This window comes from Caretta caretta, chromosome 1, assembly GCF_965140235.1.
Source record: "Caretta caretta isolate rCarCar2 chromosome 1, rCarCar1.hap1, whole genome shotgun sequence".
In the NCBI taxonomy this organism is placed as follows: domain Eukaryota; kingdom Metazoa; phylum Chordata; order Testudines; family Cheloniidae; genus Caretta; species Caretta caretta.
In genome coordinates this window covers 69,447,912-69,464,529 of record NC_134206.1, presented here as the reverse complement: position 1 = coordinate 69,464,529, position 16,618 = coordinate 69,447,912, and the positions used below count along the sequence as shown (strand labels likewise).

The window sequence follows — 16,618 nt, the reverse complement described above, 5'->3', positions numbered from 1 at the left end:
CCTGTACTGGTAGTGTTGTGAGCCCAGAACGAAGTGAATAAAACATCTATGGGCAGGATGTATGGTCACATGAACATAAGCGTCCTGCAGGTGGAGGGCTGAAAACCAATCTCCCTGCTTCAGTGCTGGGATTATGAGATTATGGGGTTACAAGAGTCACCATTTTGAATTTTTTTTTAATAATGAATTTGTTGAGGTATCTGAGGTCAAGAATGGGTCACCACCGCCCAGTTTTCTTTTCTGTTAAAAGTAATGGGAGCAGAACCCGTTTCCTCTGTGTTGGTTGGGCACTGGTTCTACTGCTCCTAATTGGAGGAGGTGATGCACCTCTTAGTGGAGCAGTTGTTCGTGAGAGGGGTCCCGGAAAAGGGACAGGGTGGTGAGCAAAGATAGGAAGGGAACGGGCACTTAAGTAGGGGTGATGTTTTCTATACCCTCGACCACATCTTCAGAGTTGCTTATTAGTGGCAGGGGGTTGACATGGAGTCGATGAATTGGTACAGCAATGTTGGTATCTTGGTTGCTGATGATGTTGTTCATATGGTCTATGACTTTGCTGTAGCGTGGATGTTGATAAGGTTGGTATCTATATTGTCTCCTCCTATTTGCAGGGGTTTGGATACAGAGACCGTAATATCGCTTTCAAGTCCTTCATGGAGTGAAACACATTGTTGCTGTTACTGGCAAATAGTTTTTCACCATCAAAAGGGAGATCTTCGTTGGTATTCTGAACCGTGCGAAGAAAAGACAACGATGAAAGCCATGAAGCTGAATGCATCACAATTGTTGTAGCAGTGGACCTTGCAGCTGTATTAGCAACATCACGCGCAGCTTGTAGTGCGGTACTGGAGATGATTTGTCCCTCAGAGACCATGGCTTTGAACTGATGGTTTTATTGCTCTCTGGAATGTCATCAATAAAGTCCATGAGTTTCTCATAGTTTTTGTGGTCCTATTTTGTCAGAATGGCCGAATAAATATCCAGAATTATAATGTGGACGAAGCATACACTTTACGATGAAGCAGGTCGGGCCTTTTACTGTCTTTAACAGTTGGGGTAGATCTTGGAAACTGGTGTTTGTTCTTTTGGTTAGCTGCCTCTACTACCAGTGAGTCTGGCGCTGGGTGAGTAAAAAGGAATTCAGACCCTTTGGAAGGAATAAAATATTTCCGGTCAGCTCGCTTACAGGTAAGTGCGCTAGTAGCCAGTGTCTGCCATGTGGTTTTGGCAGGATACATAATGGCTGAATTTATAGGTAAGGCAATCTTGGATATGGAGGGAGGTTGCAGGATGTCAGTCAACTCATGTTGGTTTTCAGAAACTTCCTCTAGATTGATCCTCAATTCTTTGGCGACTCTTTTGATAAGGTCTTGAAATTTTAAGAAATCATCAGACAGCGTTGGTGGGGCAGTACAGCCTCATCCTGTGTGGATACGGGCTCCAGAAGGGTTGGGGAAGCAGGTGTAGCATATTTATCGAAGTGTGAAGTAACAACTTGTTGTTGTGTCTCATTCATAGCTGTATGCACTGGTGGTGGCGAGGTGGCATTGCTCCTATTTCTGGCACCTTGGCTATCATAGTGGAATCGCTTATATGGTGCCCATTGACCTCAGTATTGCCACTGACCGGGGAAGGGCATAGGTGGTGCCATCCACGGGTGTGTATACCAGGGAGGGAGGTCTTTGATGAACGAAGACCTAGATTTTGTGTGACCAGTGCAGATTTGGGTCTGTGACTGGGAGAACTGGTATGATGAAAAGTCTCCCTGCACTATGGCTTCCTCATCACTAGAAAAGTGAGGTATAGCAGGAGACAGCTGTCTGGACCGCATGTGAATGTCCGGGAAAAAAAAAATAGGTGTCAAGTAGATGTGACTGTAGGTTAGGTGACACCTGTAGGTTTGGTGAATGAATGAACTGCGGTGCCAGAGAGCCTGTGTGAGAGAAACCCTCTGCTGGAGCGCCTGTGGCACTGAAGGGTCGTTTGGCACCAACTTTCTCTACACCGTAGCGATCAATGCATGCACTGAAGTCACTGGTGCCAGGGAGATAAGCGCAGCCCACGTCTGTTCCAGCAAGGTCCTCTGTGCTGGCACCATGTCCATTGCGGTGCCAAACGGTACCATGAGAAAGGCAGGCAACTGGAAGCCTGAACTCTCAGCACCGGGAGCTTGCGCTGTCGCCGCAGCCAGAGGCGGGATTAGCGTGATGCTGGAGGAACCCGGTGCATCAAAGGTGCGGAGCCGAGAGAAGGTCTGCATAGAAGAAATAGACCTGCTCAGTGACCTTTTTGCTTGCCATGTTTCCCTTCTGGGTGAGGGAGGCTGGCGTTTTCTCTTTTGTCCTTTCAGGAGGCAGGAGGGCTGCGGTTCACTGAGGAGCCCGTACCTGGGTCAGAAGCAGGTCCGAGTGACTCCTGCCCAAGAATCATTTTCAGGCAGAGTTCTCTGTCTTTACATGCCCTGGATTTTAATTTGGAACAATGGGCACATTGTTGAAGAATGAGGGACTCCCCCAGGCATTTTATACACTGGGAGTGATCATCCGAGATAGGGATGATGTCCCTGCATGTAGTGCACTGCTTAAATCCTGGGGAGTCAGGCATATTAGCGTCGGCTGGAGGCTGAGGGGAAGAAGCAAGAACAATTTTTTTTTTTTTTTTTAAGGAATGAACTTATCTTGTAACTAGAGTGCTAAACTAAGGGAAAAAAGGATGTAAAATGGGTAACAGAAAACGTTTTAACAAGTCTGCTGTAGGTCTGACTCCAGCCAGGGATGGTAGAGAAGGAACTGAGGAGTTCGGCTGCCCATGCGCACTATTAAGACAAGACTGGTATGTGAGGCAGCCTCTGCGCATGCGAGGCCAATACGGGTACTGCTGTAAAAATCTCCGCACAACGGTGCAGGGGCACACCGACACCTACTGTGGAGCACCCACAGGTACATCTTTCAAAGAAGAACTTGACAGTCTGGATCTGTTAGAATTAGGGTTCAGTTCAATACAGAAAATTCAAACTGGCTCTTCTTTTCTATGCATATTTACTGTGACACGCAAGGGGCCCTTATAAAAATGCCTTATACCTTTACATTGAGAGAATCAAAATCTAACAAACTGTAAGTCTTACAACCACATTTAATTACAGGAGACAAACATATATTAGCCAAGTAATACCTATTGGACTAGATCTACTTCATAGCCTGGACCTAGCCGGAGGGTACTACATGAGTTTATTGTGCAATGTTTGACATCATCAGTTGTATACGGAAAAAATACAGAATGATAAGTGAAGCCTACCTGCCTTGTCATTCAGTGTTGAAAAATTTAGAGATAGGGTTAAATTTGCATGAAGGTTATGGTGTCTCAATAAACTTGGGCTATGTAAATTGGTCACTAAATAGGTGCAAGTATTCTATGCATCCCTTAACAGAAAAAGTTAACACTAATGGATGCTGGTCAAAGGTTTTCTTTTTATGCAGAGGTGGCAGACAGGGATGTCCCTTGTTTCCACTACTTTTTGCCCTCTCCAGTGAACCACTAACTAAAGCTCTCAGGAAAGCAACAGATTTCCATAGGGTAGCAAATAAACAAAACTAAATTTGACACTTTATAGAGATGACATGCTGTTTTGTCACACAAACAGACACATCAGCCCTGTTATTATTATAACTGGAAGTTTGGGAAAATGGTTTGGAAAAATTTCCATTTCTAAATTAATTACATGCCAGAAGGCTTTTGTCTTCTGCCAAGTAGTTTTAAGGAAGCCAACTGGCATTTCCCTTTTAAACGGTCAGTCAATTATTTTACTTCTTTAGGCCTCCTTACATCTGTGACCTTAAGAAGATAACATGGAAAAAACCTTACTCCCTTTTTTAAAGGAATCAGCAGGAACTTGCTGAGTAGGAAATACCAGCCAGTGCTGTTTAATAAAATCAATTTTATTAAGGGATTGGTATTTTGCAATATATAAAGATGTTATTTCTAAGTTTCTGAATATAAGTTAAGCAATTGGAAAGTTGTTTCTGTATTTCATTTGGCACGAAAAAGTAAAGGGAAGTTGCTATTTTGTAATTGGAGACTAAGATTTACAAAAGATTAATTGACCTTGCAGAACCTTGAAGTAACATGCAACTAGAGGAACTAGAGGAAAAATATATATCTTTTTATTCGACGTTTTAGTTAAGTCTAACAGATGAAAGTAAGTATAGTAAAATAAATAATTAGAGACACATTAACAAAACACCAAAAAAATCAAATTTCCTTGCCGATCCTACCAATGTCAAACTACACTGTTAAAGATTTGAATATATCTAGTTTAATTTTCACCAATAATGTTGAATTACCTTTACCATCAATTTCACTTTTGTTTGTAGGCAGTTTCACTTTTTGGTTCTCATGTATTAGCACCATGCTGCAGTGCTTTTGATGCAAATACTGCACTGGAGTATTTAAGTCCAAATAAGAAAAGAATATTTTTTGATTCATAGAAATGATGCAATGAGGAAGTTTGGTTGTTGTTATGGGGGGAAGGGTGGTATTCTTTGTACCTCTCCCCACTCCAAATCATAAATTTTGTCAGATAATACAAAAACCTACATTTAGGTGTTAATTGGATTGAATTGACGCAGGGAGACAATTTTTTTAAATTACATTTTTCTGTCCCGCCCTGACAAACGAAATGCACAATTTCATTTATAAAATTTTACCTTATTTTGAAAATGTATTAGGAACAACAACAATGACACATTTTACCTTTGTCTAGAATAGGAAATGAGGATGTTGAGGATGTGAAACATTAACTAACCCTAACCTTTTCTCAAGTGTAAAAATGAAGGTCAGTACCTTCTACCTGAAATCTGACTTCAGCCAAGTACATTGAAAGTGAAAGGTATGTAGACTTGTGTCTATGCTGTGGAAAAGGATGTGATTAGGCTGGGGTTAGCAAACTCATATTAGTTAACCCTGGCCTAACCTCAAATTATTTTCCTAACCTAGACAAAACCTTTGAGAAACACTATAATGACAAAGTTACTTTACATAGAAATTAGATGCAGAGTAGCAAATAATGTAAGATATATAAAATGCAGCTAGTAGCTCTTCTATAATGTGGGTCTATTAAAAATTCTAAGAACATAGATACACATTTTATTTAATTATAGAAATAGAATGTTAGCATATTTAATCATATTTAAATTATCATAGAAAAATGGAAAATTTTGTTCTTACCAGGTGATTTTATGGTGAGCTGACAGTTCCACAGTAAGATTAATATTAAATATTTTGATTTCCATCTGGGATTTCTTTAAGAATTACTGTATAGTTTAGCTACCTACCTTCATCCCCTCTTTTGATTGCAAAAATCCTTAAATCACACTAAATTACTAGTCCAAAAATGTCTCCAGAAGTAATCATCTTGATGAGTCTTATGAATTTGGTATCTTTCCCTTGCACAGTATTGAAACTGCCTTTTTGTATGTCCATCTCTTCTGGCTCTGCCCTCTCTCGCATCATCTTCTTTTCATCAATGCTACACTCGATACTGCACTTAATACTAAAAACCATAACAGCCTGTTCGATCACCTCACAGTTCACTGAAGCTTTGGGCACCTTGTGATATTTGTTTTATTCCGACTTAGTTATCACAGTTTAGGGTACTGTGCCACTATTTCCCCCTCATGGTCCTGCAAGGGTAATCACTTTAGGCTTATGGTTCCACAGTTATCACCTCCCTCTGGTGGAGACCCATGTCTCTTTCCTTTCTGACTGGGGCTTTCCAGGCTGTACATCTCCTTGCCTACACTGAGTTCCTCAGCATGCCAGACTGCCAAAATGGTCAATCTGCATGTTGCTTTCTCTCCAGTGGATATAAACAGTCTAATTTTCCACACTTGTAAGTTACCACACGGTCCTTTCTATGCAAGTACATTTGTTCCTGAGGTAAAAGCACTATAGAGAAAACATTAATAACAACAGAACCTACATACTTGCTAATAAACTTACCAGAGATCACCCCAACTCCAACAATGGCTCTGGCAGATGTCAATCCCACCCTTCCACTTGGACAGAAGAGGCTGTCTTTTGCAGGATCAGAAGGAAGGCCTGGAGTCAGTTTAAACTCAGACTATTAATCCAGAAGTCCTTCCTTTGTCTGTTGGCCTCTGGAGAATCCAGTCTGAACCATTACATGCAAATGTCTTCAGGTGGTGGTACCTCTCTGAGGTGTTACAACCGGAGTGAATTTGCCTAATCATCCCCCACTGTTCTTAACTCCTGGAGGAGCTGTGATTACCCTCGCCCATGGAATTTCCAGACAATCCCTGGCACACAATGATACATAAACTTAACACAGTTAAGATCTCCCACACACACATTACAGGAAATTGCCATATCAGTCACATTAGTCATCAAATATTTTTATGACTGTTAATGGACACTAATTTCTGCTTAGGAAGATAGGGTAGGAAAGCCCTCTTGTACCAATTTTTCTGTCCACAGGCATATCAAGTCACTATGTAAGGAAAAGGAAAGTGAAGATCTGCCCAGAAAGAAAATGTACTCCTAGATAATAATTTAGTGGACTGACAATCCCTTAAAAAAAAAAAAAAAAAAAAAAGATTGCTGGTAAGAGAATTAAGGACACACTATAATTTACCATTATCACTATGTTTTTTTATTGGTGGTCTGTATTTTCATATCAATAATTATCCCTTTTAGACCCAATTACAAGTACTCCTGTTTCAGTTCATAATTACAGGTAATGCTTTCTGTTACATCTCACTGCTATCATAATCCATTCCCCAGTCCATAGAATCCAATGCTTATAGCCCTTGAGCTCCTGCCAAAATATGGGATACATAATGCTTCTAAATTTCCATTTACTAAAGGAAAGATGTAGTTACAAGATACTTAAGATAAAAGACGAAGACAAAGGACTCAGCCCAATGTTATTCAATATCTTTATCAATTACTTGAAGAAAATATAAAATACATAGTTAAAATTTGCAGATGACTCAAAAATTGGTAGAGTATTAAATACTGATGTTGATATATCAGTAATACAGACCAACCTGAATCACTGTTATGATGGGCTTATTTGATCAACATGCACTTTTATCACAGCCAAATGCGAAGTCATATATATTCAGGAGCAAAGAATGCAGGCCACATTTATAAGATAGGAAACTGCATCCAGGAAAGCAATGATTCTGAAAAGGACTTAGGAGCCGTGCTAGATAACCAATTGAATATGAGCTCCCCCTGCAATGCTGTAGTTAAGAGGGTTAACACAATTCTTGGATGTATAAAAAGTAGAATATCAAGTAGAAGTAAGGAGGTGGTATTGCCTCTGTGTATAGTAGAGGTCAGACCATAAATTGGAATACCATAAATTGGCACCCACACTTCAAAAAGGAGGATGACAAATTGGAAAAGATTCCAAAAAGACCAAAAAGAATAATCTGAGGTCTGGAAAACATATCTTATGGTGGGAGAGTAAAGAGCTCAATCTATTTAGCTTGTCTAAGAGAATGCTAAAAGGAGACTTGATCATAGTTGACAGGTACCTAACAAGGGAAATTGATTTGTGACAAGAGATAGCTCTTCATTCTTGCAGAAAAAGACGTAACAAGATCCAATGCTTGGAAGCTTAAGCTAGACAAATTTAGACTAGAAATACAGGTCCAAATTTTACTGTAATTAACTACTGGAACAATTTTTCTTGGGACATGGAGGATTTTCCATTACTTCAAGTCTTTAGCTCAACACTGGTTATGTTTCTAAATGTTACACTACGGCTCAAATTTAAATTATGAGATTGATACAGAAGTACTGGGTGAGGTTCTTTGGTCCGTATTATGTAGGAAGTCATACTGGATCACCACAATTGTTTTAGGTAAGAGACCTCAATACTGATACAGAAATTATATTAATAATTTTTTTATAACATAATTGCCACCATACTTGCCTGGGTCTTGACTGAAGAATAGGGCACATTTATCATTACTTTTAAACATATGGTGCTTTGGAAAAGATACCTCAGATATATTTGTTTTTGTTTACTTAGTTATGTGAACTAGGGGCTGTCAATTAATCACAGTTAACTCAAACAATTACAACAAAACAAATTAACTAGATAAAAAATAGTTGTGATTAATTGCAGTTTTAATCACACTTAAAACTTAATCAAATACCAATTTAAATTTATTGTAAATATTTATGGATTTTTTCTATATTTTCAAATATACTGATTTCAATTACAATACAGAATACAAAGTGTATAGTGCTTACATTATATTATTTTTTATTACAAAACTACCACACCCAATTCCAGAAGTTTCTGGAATTGGGTGTGGCAGTTTTGGGTATGCTCAATAGGTTCCTGGTAGCTGGACTCAGACTCCACTAAGGGCAAGTAGTCGGGGCAACTGCTTTGCAAAAGGCCATGTCATCTGTGTGTGCTGGGAGTAGCTGGGCCACAGGAGCAGAGAGAAGGCTGTTTTCCCCTAACTCTGAAAAATTTTGCAGCAGGTTAGTGATACTGTTAACACTCCTGAGTGACGTAGTTATATTGATATAGGTCTACAGTGTAGATCACACCTAAGTATTTCTCAGAAAGTCACAATTTATTAAAGAGTGAGACAACACGTCATTAATTCTCTCCATAGGCAATACAGCAATGTCCAGACTTTGTGTAAAATCAAAGCCTGAGAGAAAAGACAATTACCTGTTCTGTAACTGGTGTTTTTCGAGATGTGTTCCTCATGTCCATTCCATATTAGGTGTATGTGCTCGCCACATGCACCAGTGCTGGAAGTTTTTCCCTCAGTGGTATCTAGAGGGGACTGGCTCTGATGCCCTCTGGACTGGGATGCACATGCTACGGTATAAGTGGCACCACCGGCTACCCAACCCTCAGTTCCTTCTTGCTGGAAACTCTGACAGTGCAGAAGGAGAGCGGGTCATGGAATGGACATGAGCAACACATCTCAAAGAACACCAGTTACGGAACAGGTAACCGTCTTTTCTTCTTCGAGTGCTTGCTCATGTCCATTCCATTATAGGTGACTCCCAAGTAGTACCAATGGAGGTGGGTAAGAGTTCATGGATGTGTAGATTGCAACACAGCTCTGCCAAACCTAGCGTCATCTCTGGCCTGCTGTGATGGCGTAATGCACCGTGAATGAGTGAACCGAAGACCATGTTGCAGCTCTGCAAATGTCGTGGATGGGAATGTGCGCCAGGAAGGCCGCTGAGGACACCTTGGCTCTGGTCGAACGGGCCCCCATGATCAGCGGTGATGGGATCTGTGCCAGCTTGAAACAGGTCCAGATGCCAGAGGTGATCCAGTTGGAAATCCTCTACGAGGACACCGGAGGCCCTTCATCTTGTCTGTTGTCATGATGAAGAGCTGGGTTGACCTGCACAAGGGCTTGGTATGCTCCAGGTAAAATACCAGGGCACATCTGATGTCCAGGACGTGCAGCTGCCTTTCCTCACTAATGGTGTGAGGCTTGTAACAAAACACTGGGAGGAAGATGTCCTGGTTGACATGGAAGGAAGACATAATTTTTGGCAGAAAGGCCGGATCGGGTCGCGGTTGAACTTTGTCCTTCTAGAACACCATGTGTGGCAGCTCTGATGTCAAGGCTTTAATCTCCGACACTCATCTCACCGATGTTATTGCCACAAGAAAAGCGACCTTCCATGAGAGGTGGGAAAGTGAGCAGGAAACCATAAGCTGAAAGGGCAGGTCCATGAGCCTAAAAAGAACCAAGTTAAGGTCTCACAGGAGGACAGGGGCCCGAACCAGTGGGAAGAGCCTCTTGAGGCCTCTCAGGAATCCGATCGACATGTTGTGCGAGAACACCATCTGACCTTGGATCGGTAGGTGGAAAGCAGAGATGGCTGCAAGGTGCAGCCTGATGGAAGAGAAGGCCAGCCCCTGGCTCTTAAGATGAAGCACGTAATCTAAAATAGATTGTAAAGGGAGTTCGATGGAGAGATGCTACATTCAGACGCCCAGTGGGAAAACCTCATCCACTTTGCCAGGTAGGTTGCTCTAGTAGAAGGCTTCCTGCTTTCCAGGAGGACTTGCTGGACTTGTTAGAGCAGGCCCGCTCCTCCGGGTTCAACCACGCAGCATCCAAACTGTGAGGTGGAGGGAGGTGAGGCTGGAGTGTAGGAGGCGCCCATGATTTTGCGAAATCAGATCTGGTTGGTCGGAAAGGGGCCATGGAGGGTCGCTGCCATGTCCATGAGCATGCCGAACCAATGTTGGTGCAGCCACATCAGGGCGATCATGATGACTTTGGCCTTTTCTCCATCTTTGACAGGACTCTGCTGATGAGTGGGATCAGCAGGAACGCATACATCAGACCCCCGGACCATGACAGGAGGAAGGCGTCAGAGAGAGAGAGTCCTTGCTCAGACCCTACAGGGAACAGAACCGATGACATTTCCTGTTCTGTCTGGTGGTGAACAGGTCCACCTGGGGAGTTCAACACCTCTGGAAAAGCGATCAGGCTACCTCTGGATGAAGTGACCACTTGCGGTGAGAAAAAAAAGGACCTACTGAGGCAATCTGCCAGCGTGTTCCTGAACCCAGGGAGGTGACAGGCCTCCAGGTGGATCGTGTGCTTGATGCAGAAATCCCACAAATGGAAAGCCTCTTGACAGAGAGTCGACGAGCGTGCTCCCCCTTGCCTGTTGATGTAGAACATCAAGGCTGTATTATCCGTCAGCACTCTCACCACCTTGCATCCGAACAAATCCAGCCTCTTTGAGTCCTTATTTTTAGGTATAGCTCCTGGTTGGCCTTGCCTCTCCCGCTCATTAACGGCTGCTACTACCAGGGAGTTTGGGGACAGGTGGGTATAGAGGTACTCATGACCCTTAGCCGGAACAAAGTATTTTCTTTCTGCCCTCTTGGAGAGGGGGAGCATAAATGAGGGGGTCTGCCACAGGGCATTTGTGATCTTTGACAACCTCTCATGCAGGGGCAGTGCCACCCTGGCCGGTGCTGTAGAGCAGAGAACATTGAATAGGGAGTCCAATGGTTCCTCTAGCTCCTCCGCATGGAGCCCCAAATTAGAGGCAACTCTTTTCAACAGCTCCTGATGGGACTTAGCATCATCCTGAGGAACTGAGTGAGGGGGACCCGCAATCGCTACACAAGGTTTCAAGAAGAACACCTCTTTCTTCTGTGGTAAGTTGGAAGCCCAAAAGCATCCATTAAGCACAGTTTCAACACGAGAAACAGAGGAGAAACTGTATGAATAAATCACTCTTAGTGAGAACGTTGCATGGAAAGTGAAGTGGGCGCCCTGACCCAAAAGACATACCACACTGCATATCACATTGAGTGTTATACCAAGAATGTATGTAATGTGTTGTGTCAAAAGGTAAAAGCAACAAACAAATACTGATTTTATTCCTACAAGCTGCAATACTTAGCTGGAGTAGAGAAATTGAATCACAGTGGCTCTAATGGATACGAAAGTAATGGTGATGGCCAGTGCAGAGGCTAAATACGGAGAAATATATGCTTTGAATGGGATTGAAGAGGAGCAAATGCTTAGCACAAGGCTCTTATTGAAGATGAACTGTGGGATATGATCATAGTTCTTAGCAATCCCATCCACAGAAATTAATCACAGTGCATATTCTTAAAGGCTACAAAAGATGTGATACCATCAAAAGCGGAAGAAAGCACTGATGTCAACACTAATATGAAGAGACTGTTTGCAGCTGCTACAGGGATCCATAGCAGATGCCAAACCTGAAAAAATATTACTGCCTAACCTGTACTACTACTTTAAGTGATGTATCAGTGGTTGAAGTGACTTTAGCACCAGCATGACAACAAGCAAATGGAGCAGAAGGCTGCCATTTATCACAAAGCCTCATGTACAAGTGCTTAAGTAAAAGGCAGGTTTTCAAAACATACACAACAACTGTGCGGCATACAGATAACCTACCATAACAAGCAGCTGTTGGTTTACCAATTGATTCCAAAACTTGTGGCAAATTTCTCATGTATCTTGCACAGCATTGGCTCCTCCACTGATTACAACAAAGTACTCCATTTGGAAAATGCAATTGCAAACAAGATTCTTTGCCACATGGAACTGAATGAAGAATTGTATGTTCTCCCAGACCTCATCAAGGGCAGGTTTAGATTTTGTGCTCCTGATAAGATATTCCTGGAAGATCCAGCAGGTGGCAACGGTACTATTGTGGTCTGCTATCAAGAGTGTATTAACGGGGCAAGTCCCAGCCTCAAGTGTTGTCTAGACAGTAAAGAACCGCTCCTTTAAGGAGCTTCCTGACTTCATGACTCACTCATTTTCCTACCAAGGTACAAAAATTCCAAAGCCAAGAAGTCCAGTTTTCAATGAAGCAGCTGTTGAATCGACTACAGGAGAACCTTTTACATTCACTAATCCTGACATCATTTGGTTATTGAGAAAGAGTGGAATGCATTCCAGAGGTGAAAAATCACTGAATACAACTTCAACTGAAGAGATGAAAGAGGTAGCCTCAAATGATCTGTACACCCAAGACACACCATACCATAGCATTTCAGGAGACAGATACTTTCCAACATGGCCTGCCTTTAATTTGGCACTACAGACAGCGCTAGAGTGAATGACCCATGTATGCTTCCTGCCAGTCAGACTTGCCTATCCCCACTGATAGTTCAGTTAACATTCCTTACCCAGCTGGAACTGTCTAGGGGACTTCCTGATTGTTTTTGTTCTCTGAAGGTAAAAGGCTAACGCTCATTGGACATTGAGGGAGATTCTTCTGCAGATGCATGCTGTTTCGGGAAGAAAATCAGTCCGTGAATGGATTGGTTAATATGAAACTGGGAGATTACCTTTGGTAAAAATTTCAGGTGTTGATGTAAGAAGACCTTATCCGAGTGGAATACTGTAAATGATGGGTCCGCCATCATAGCTCCAAGTTTCCCAACCCTTCTCACCGAAGTGATAGCAATAAGGAGGGTGACCTTCATGGAGAGAAGAGACATGGAGCAAGATGCCATTGGCTCAAAGGATGTTAATACTGAGAGTACCAGACTCAGACACCATTGAGGCGCTATCACTTAGAGAAGTGGGAAGGTTCTTAGGAGGCCTTTCCAAAAACTAGCAGTTAGCAGGTTTGTAAAACCAAAGTAACACTCCATAGAAGGATGGAGTGTGCTGATCGCTGCTAGGTGGACTCTCAAAGAGCTGAGGGCAAGATCCAACATTTTTAATGATAGAACATAGTCCAGGATTAGCAGAATCTCTTCTGCTTTTGGTAAAATCTATGTTGTGGCCAAGACGAAAAGCATCTCCAACTGGCCTGATAACATTATCTAATGGAATTTTTCCAACTATTAAAGAGAATGTCTTATACAGCAGAGGAACATGCCCATTTGATAGTTGATGACAATCTAAATACCACACTCTGAGATGGAGCAGACATGGATCGACTGGGATGCTTGATCTTGCCCTTGTACTGGGTCAGAAGATCGGGACGGTCGAGATGGTAATCAGTGGGCAGGATGATATGTGCAGGAGATTGGGGAAGTGGTGTTACTAAATAGGTGTAGAGAGGCACTTACATCAGTGGGAGCCAAATTTAAGTGAAGACACTTCCACAGCTAGGTGGACAGAAGCATCTTATATCATCTAAATGTGGCTGAAGAGGAAGGAACTGAAACCCTATGAACCCAGAAGAAAAGGAAACTAGCCCTCTCATGAGAAAATAGTACTGTTTTCTTTGGGATAGTCAGGTCCCCTTTCTTGTAAGCATCTTTATTTCCTTTTACCTTCTGTCCCCCGCACTCTTAAGTGGTTTGGATATGCAGACCCACCTTGAGATAACCCAAGGCCTCGTTACTTCCAATCTGCTTCATGTCCACTCACCCATACTTCAGCAAAACCACACACTATTACCTCCACATCAGCCTTTTATCTAAGCAGTGTATTAAAAGAACTCACAGAAAATGATAATTTAACATTTTCATGGCTGTAGTGAGACAGAGTGGCCTCCCCCTGAGCCAGAGGGGGAGGGACGACCATGAACACACTACAATGGCAAACAGATAATGTAATATTTTACATTAGATCCATGATGACGATGAAGTAATTAAGTCTTTTCCTATTAATAAACTTGTAACATCTCTTTATAACCAAGTGATAGTGAGAAAAGATGAATATACATTTTAATTGAACACCATACATACATGAAACATGAACAACCTGGATTTTCAGATGTTCTGACCTGACACAAATCTCAGTAACATCTATATAGAAGAAGGTGCTTAGTAACTTAGAAAAATTAGACCAGCGTTGTCTGATCTTGCTTCCATAGATCATTTTAATTTCAAAAACATACCTTCTACTGTCAGAGTACCCATTTTGGACTCTAAGAAGTCAAACAGTGTGCTGGGTGCAGAAGGTCTGGCATTTCCTAGTTCCTCTTCATCTTCAGGTCTTAGTCGGCCTCTGCCCTTTCCTTTCCCTGTGGATATTACAAACAAATGACTTAGATTCAGACAAATCTACAGAAACTCTACATTTCTTTTTATTGTAATTGTTTTTATAAAACAGCTGAAGCCATTAAACAGGAAAATATAATCAGATCCACAAATTACATAGATTATTTTCAATTAAGAACACTTAAGTGTGCGATTTTTAACTAGGAAACAATTATAGATATAATATACAGAGGTACTTTTCCAATATTCACTGTCAGGTCTTGAATTCATTACGACTCAGAGGAAAACATACATGCAATTATGCCCCTGCATAACTCCAAATACACTAACAAAGGCCACTATTATCTTTTTGTGCTTGTGGCACAAGATCCCCTATTATATAGACACTTTAGTCTAAAACACAGCTTTACAAGTTATACCTCTAGGTGGCGGTCCCTGGATAGGTTTCTGTTTACTGCTGTTCAGAAGAAAATTTAATGCTGCTTCTAGGCTGTTGCTATTATCCATAAGCGCCTGCCTTGCGGCTTCTTTACTGAAACCCATTTCTGTTATGTGCTTTAGAGCCTTTTCATCAACCTGTAATAAAAGATATACACAAAAGTAATCACAGGCTACAACACAGATTCCATAAAATACTAGGTTTGCTTGTAAATTGCATATTAATATTTAATTAAAACATTAATTTATTTTTCATGTATGATGATAAATACTTAGACAGGGCTATTTATAAAAATACTAACAAATAAGCTTTCATGGCTTCATGTAACTGACTAGAGTACACTGAGGAGACAGGAACAGATGGTAATTTTAGGAGATGGATTTTATGTGCTTTGGGAGGTTTCCTTTGATTTTTGGGTTTCGTTTTTTGGAGGGATTTTTGTTTTGTTTTTCTTTTTTGCTTTGATTTAATTTCAAATAGAAAACCAAAGAAATAATATTACATGATGTCAAACTCTGATTCCCATAGTTTAACTCTCACTCTATCAAACAAAGGAGTATCCTGATAGACAGCAGTATCTCTCCCCTTAGCAGGAAGAAAGAAGGCAAAAATATATCAAGCATAGTAATGGGCCAGCCTTTTGTGCTTGGTACAAACATTTCCAAAGCTATGACTGACAATGGCTGTGCAAAATCAGATTATACATTCTTCAAAATAGGGAGGTTAGATATATAACGAATAAAGGTCCTGCAGAATAAAACGGAAAGAAATACAAGTAATTTTCCTTCTTCAGAAATACATGACTTCTCATTCCCAATGATATGAAACATTCTGACAGAGAGCAAATATAGCTATCAGTGTACACATAGTAAAGGCGAAGGCCTTACATAATACTGCTGTTTGAAGTACCAAGCTGAAAAGTGAATCTTCCAATCCTCCATTTTGTTACATCTAATAAATGTGTAGTGTGAGGAAAAGGTTCTAGCCTCACACACCTCCCTGTAAAAATGTCACACTTCTCTGCCTAAAAAAGGGGAAAGGGACAACCCTGTATTGGAACAAACATACCAGATAAACTGGACCATATCACTCAGTAGGTTGACAGTGCAGTGGATGTTTTAGAAATATTTTGGTATATGTGTCAAACATGAATATTCAGTAATTCCTTAATGCAAAACTAAATAAAACCCAATTAAAAGAACACAATTAGTTTTGCTGAGAGATTAGTACAAGTTGTGCAACAACAAATGTAACCATGTGATCTTTTCATTGTTACCCATTTTCTCCTATAGTCTGTTACTTTCACTAGTCTTGCTTCCAATTAGATGCATCCCAATTACGGCATATGGGTGCTACTACAACACAAGTAGTAAATAACAGTATTTAAACATCAGTCATCTAGTTTGCAGATACAAATATCCAAATTCATTTCCAAAACCAAACTGGAGCATGCAAGAATAACTTCTAAAAAAGAATAAAGTATAGTTGACTGGGGATAAACTAAAACTCCTACACTTCTGGCTAAACTGATTCCACTTCCTTCATAATTCCTTCCGCATCCCCAAATAAACAAGTCCACCCAACAATATTCTTAGACTGAATGTCCACAAACTGAAGCACAGGACGATCACTAAATAAAAACACTTATAATTACTCATGTCCTCTGCAATGTCGTAGGAAGGATGGTCTATGTT

At 41.2% G+C, this 16,618-nt stretch overlaps 1 protein-coding gene across 2 annotated transcripts in view; it reads right to left on the bottom strand.

Moving 5' to 3' along the window:
• The window catches only part of TDRD3 (tudor domain containing 3), a 306,664-nt gene that overhangs the window by 68,510 nt on the left and 221,536 nt on the right, over positions 1 to 16,618 (bottom strand). For both annotated transcript variants that reach the window (XM_048851805.2, XM_048851785.2), the window contains 2 exons: positions 14,905 to 15,061; positions 14,383 to 14,508 (listed from right to left, as the gene is read on the bottom strand). In XM_048851805.2, the coding sequence (XP_048707762.1) occupies positions 14,383 to 14,508; positions 14,905 to 15,061 (283 nt within the window). The remainder of the gene's footprint in view (positions 1 to 14,382; positions 14,509 to 14,904; positions 15,062 to 16,618) is intronic.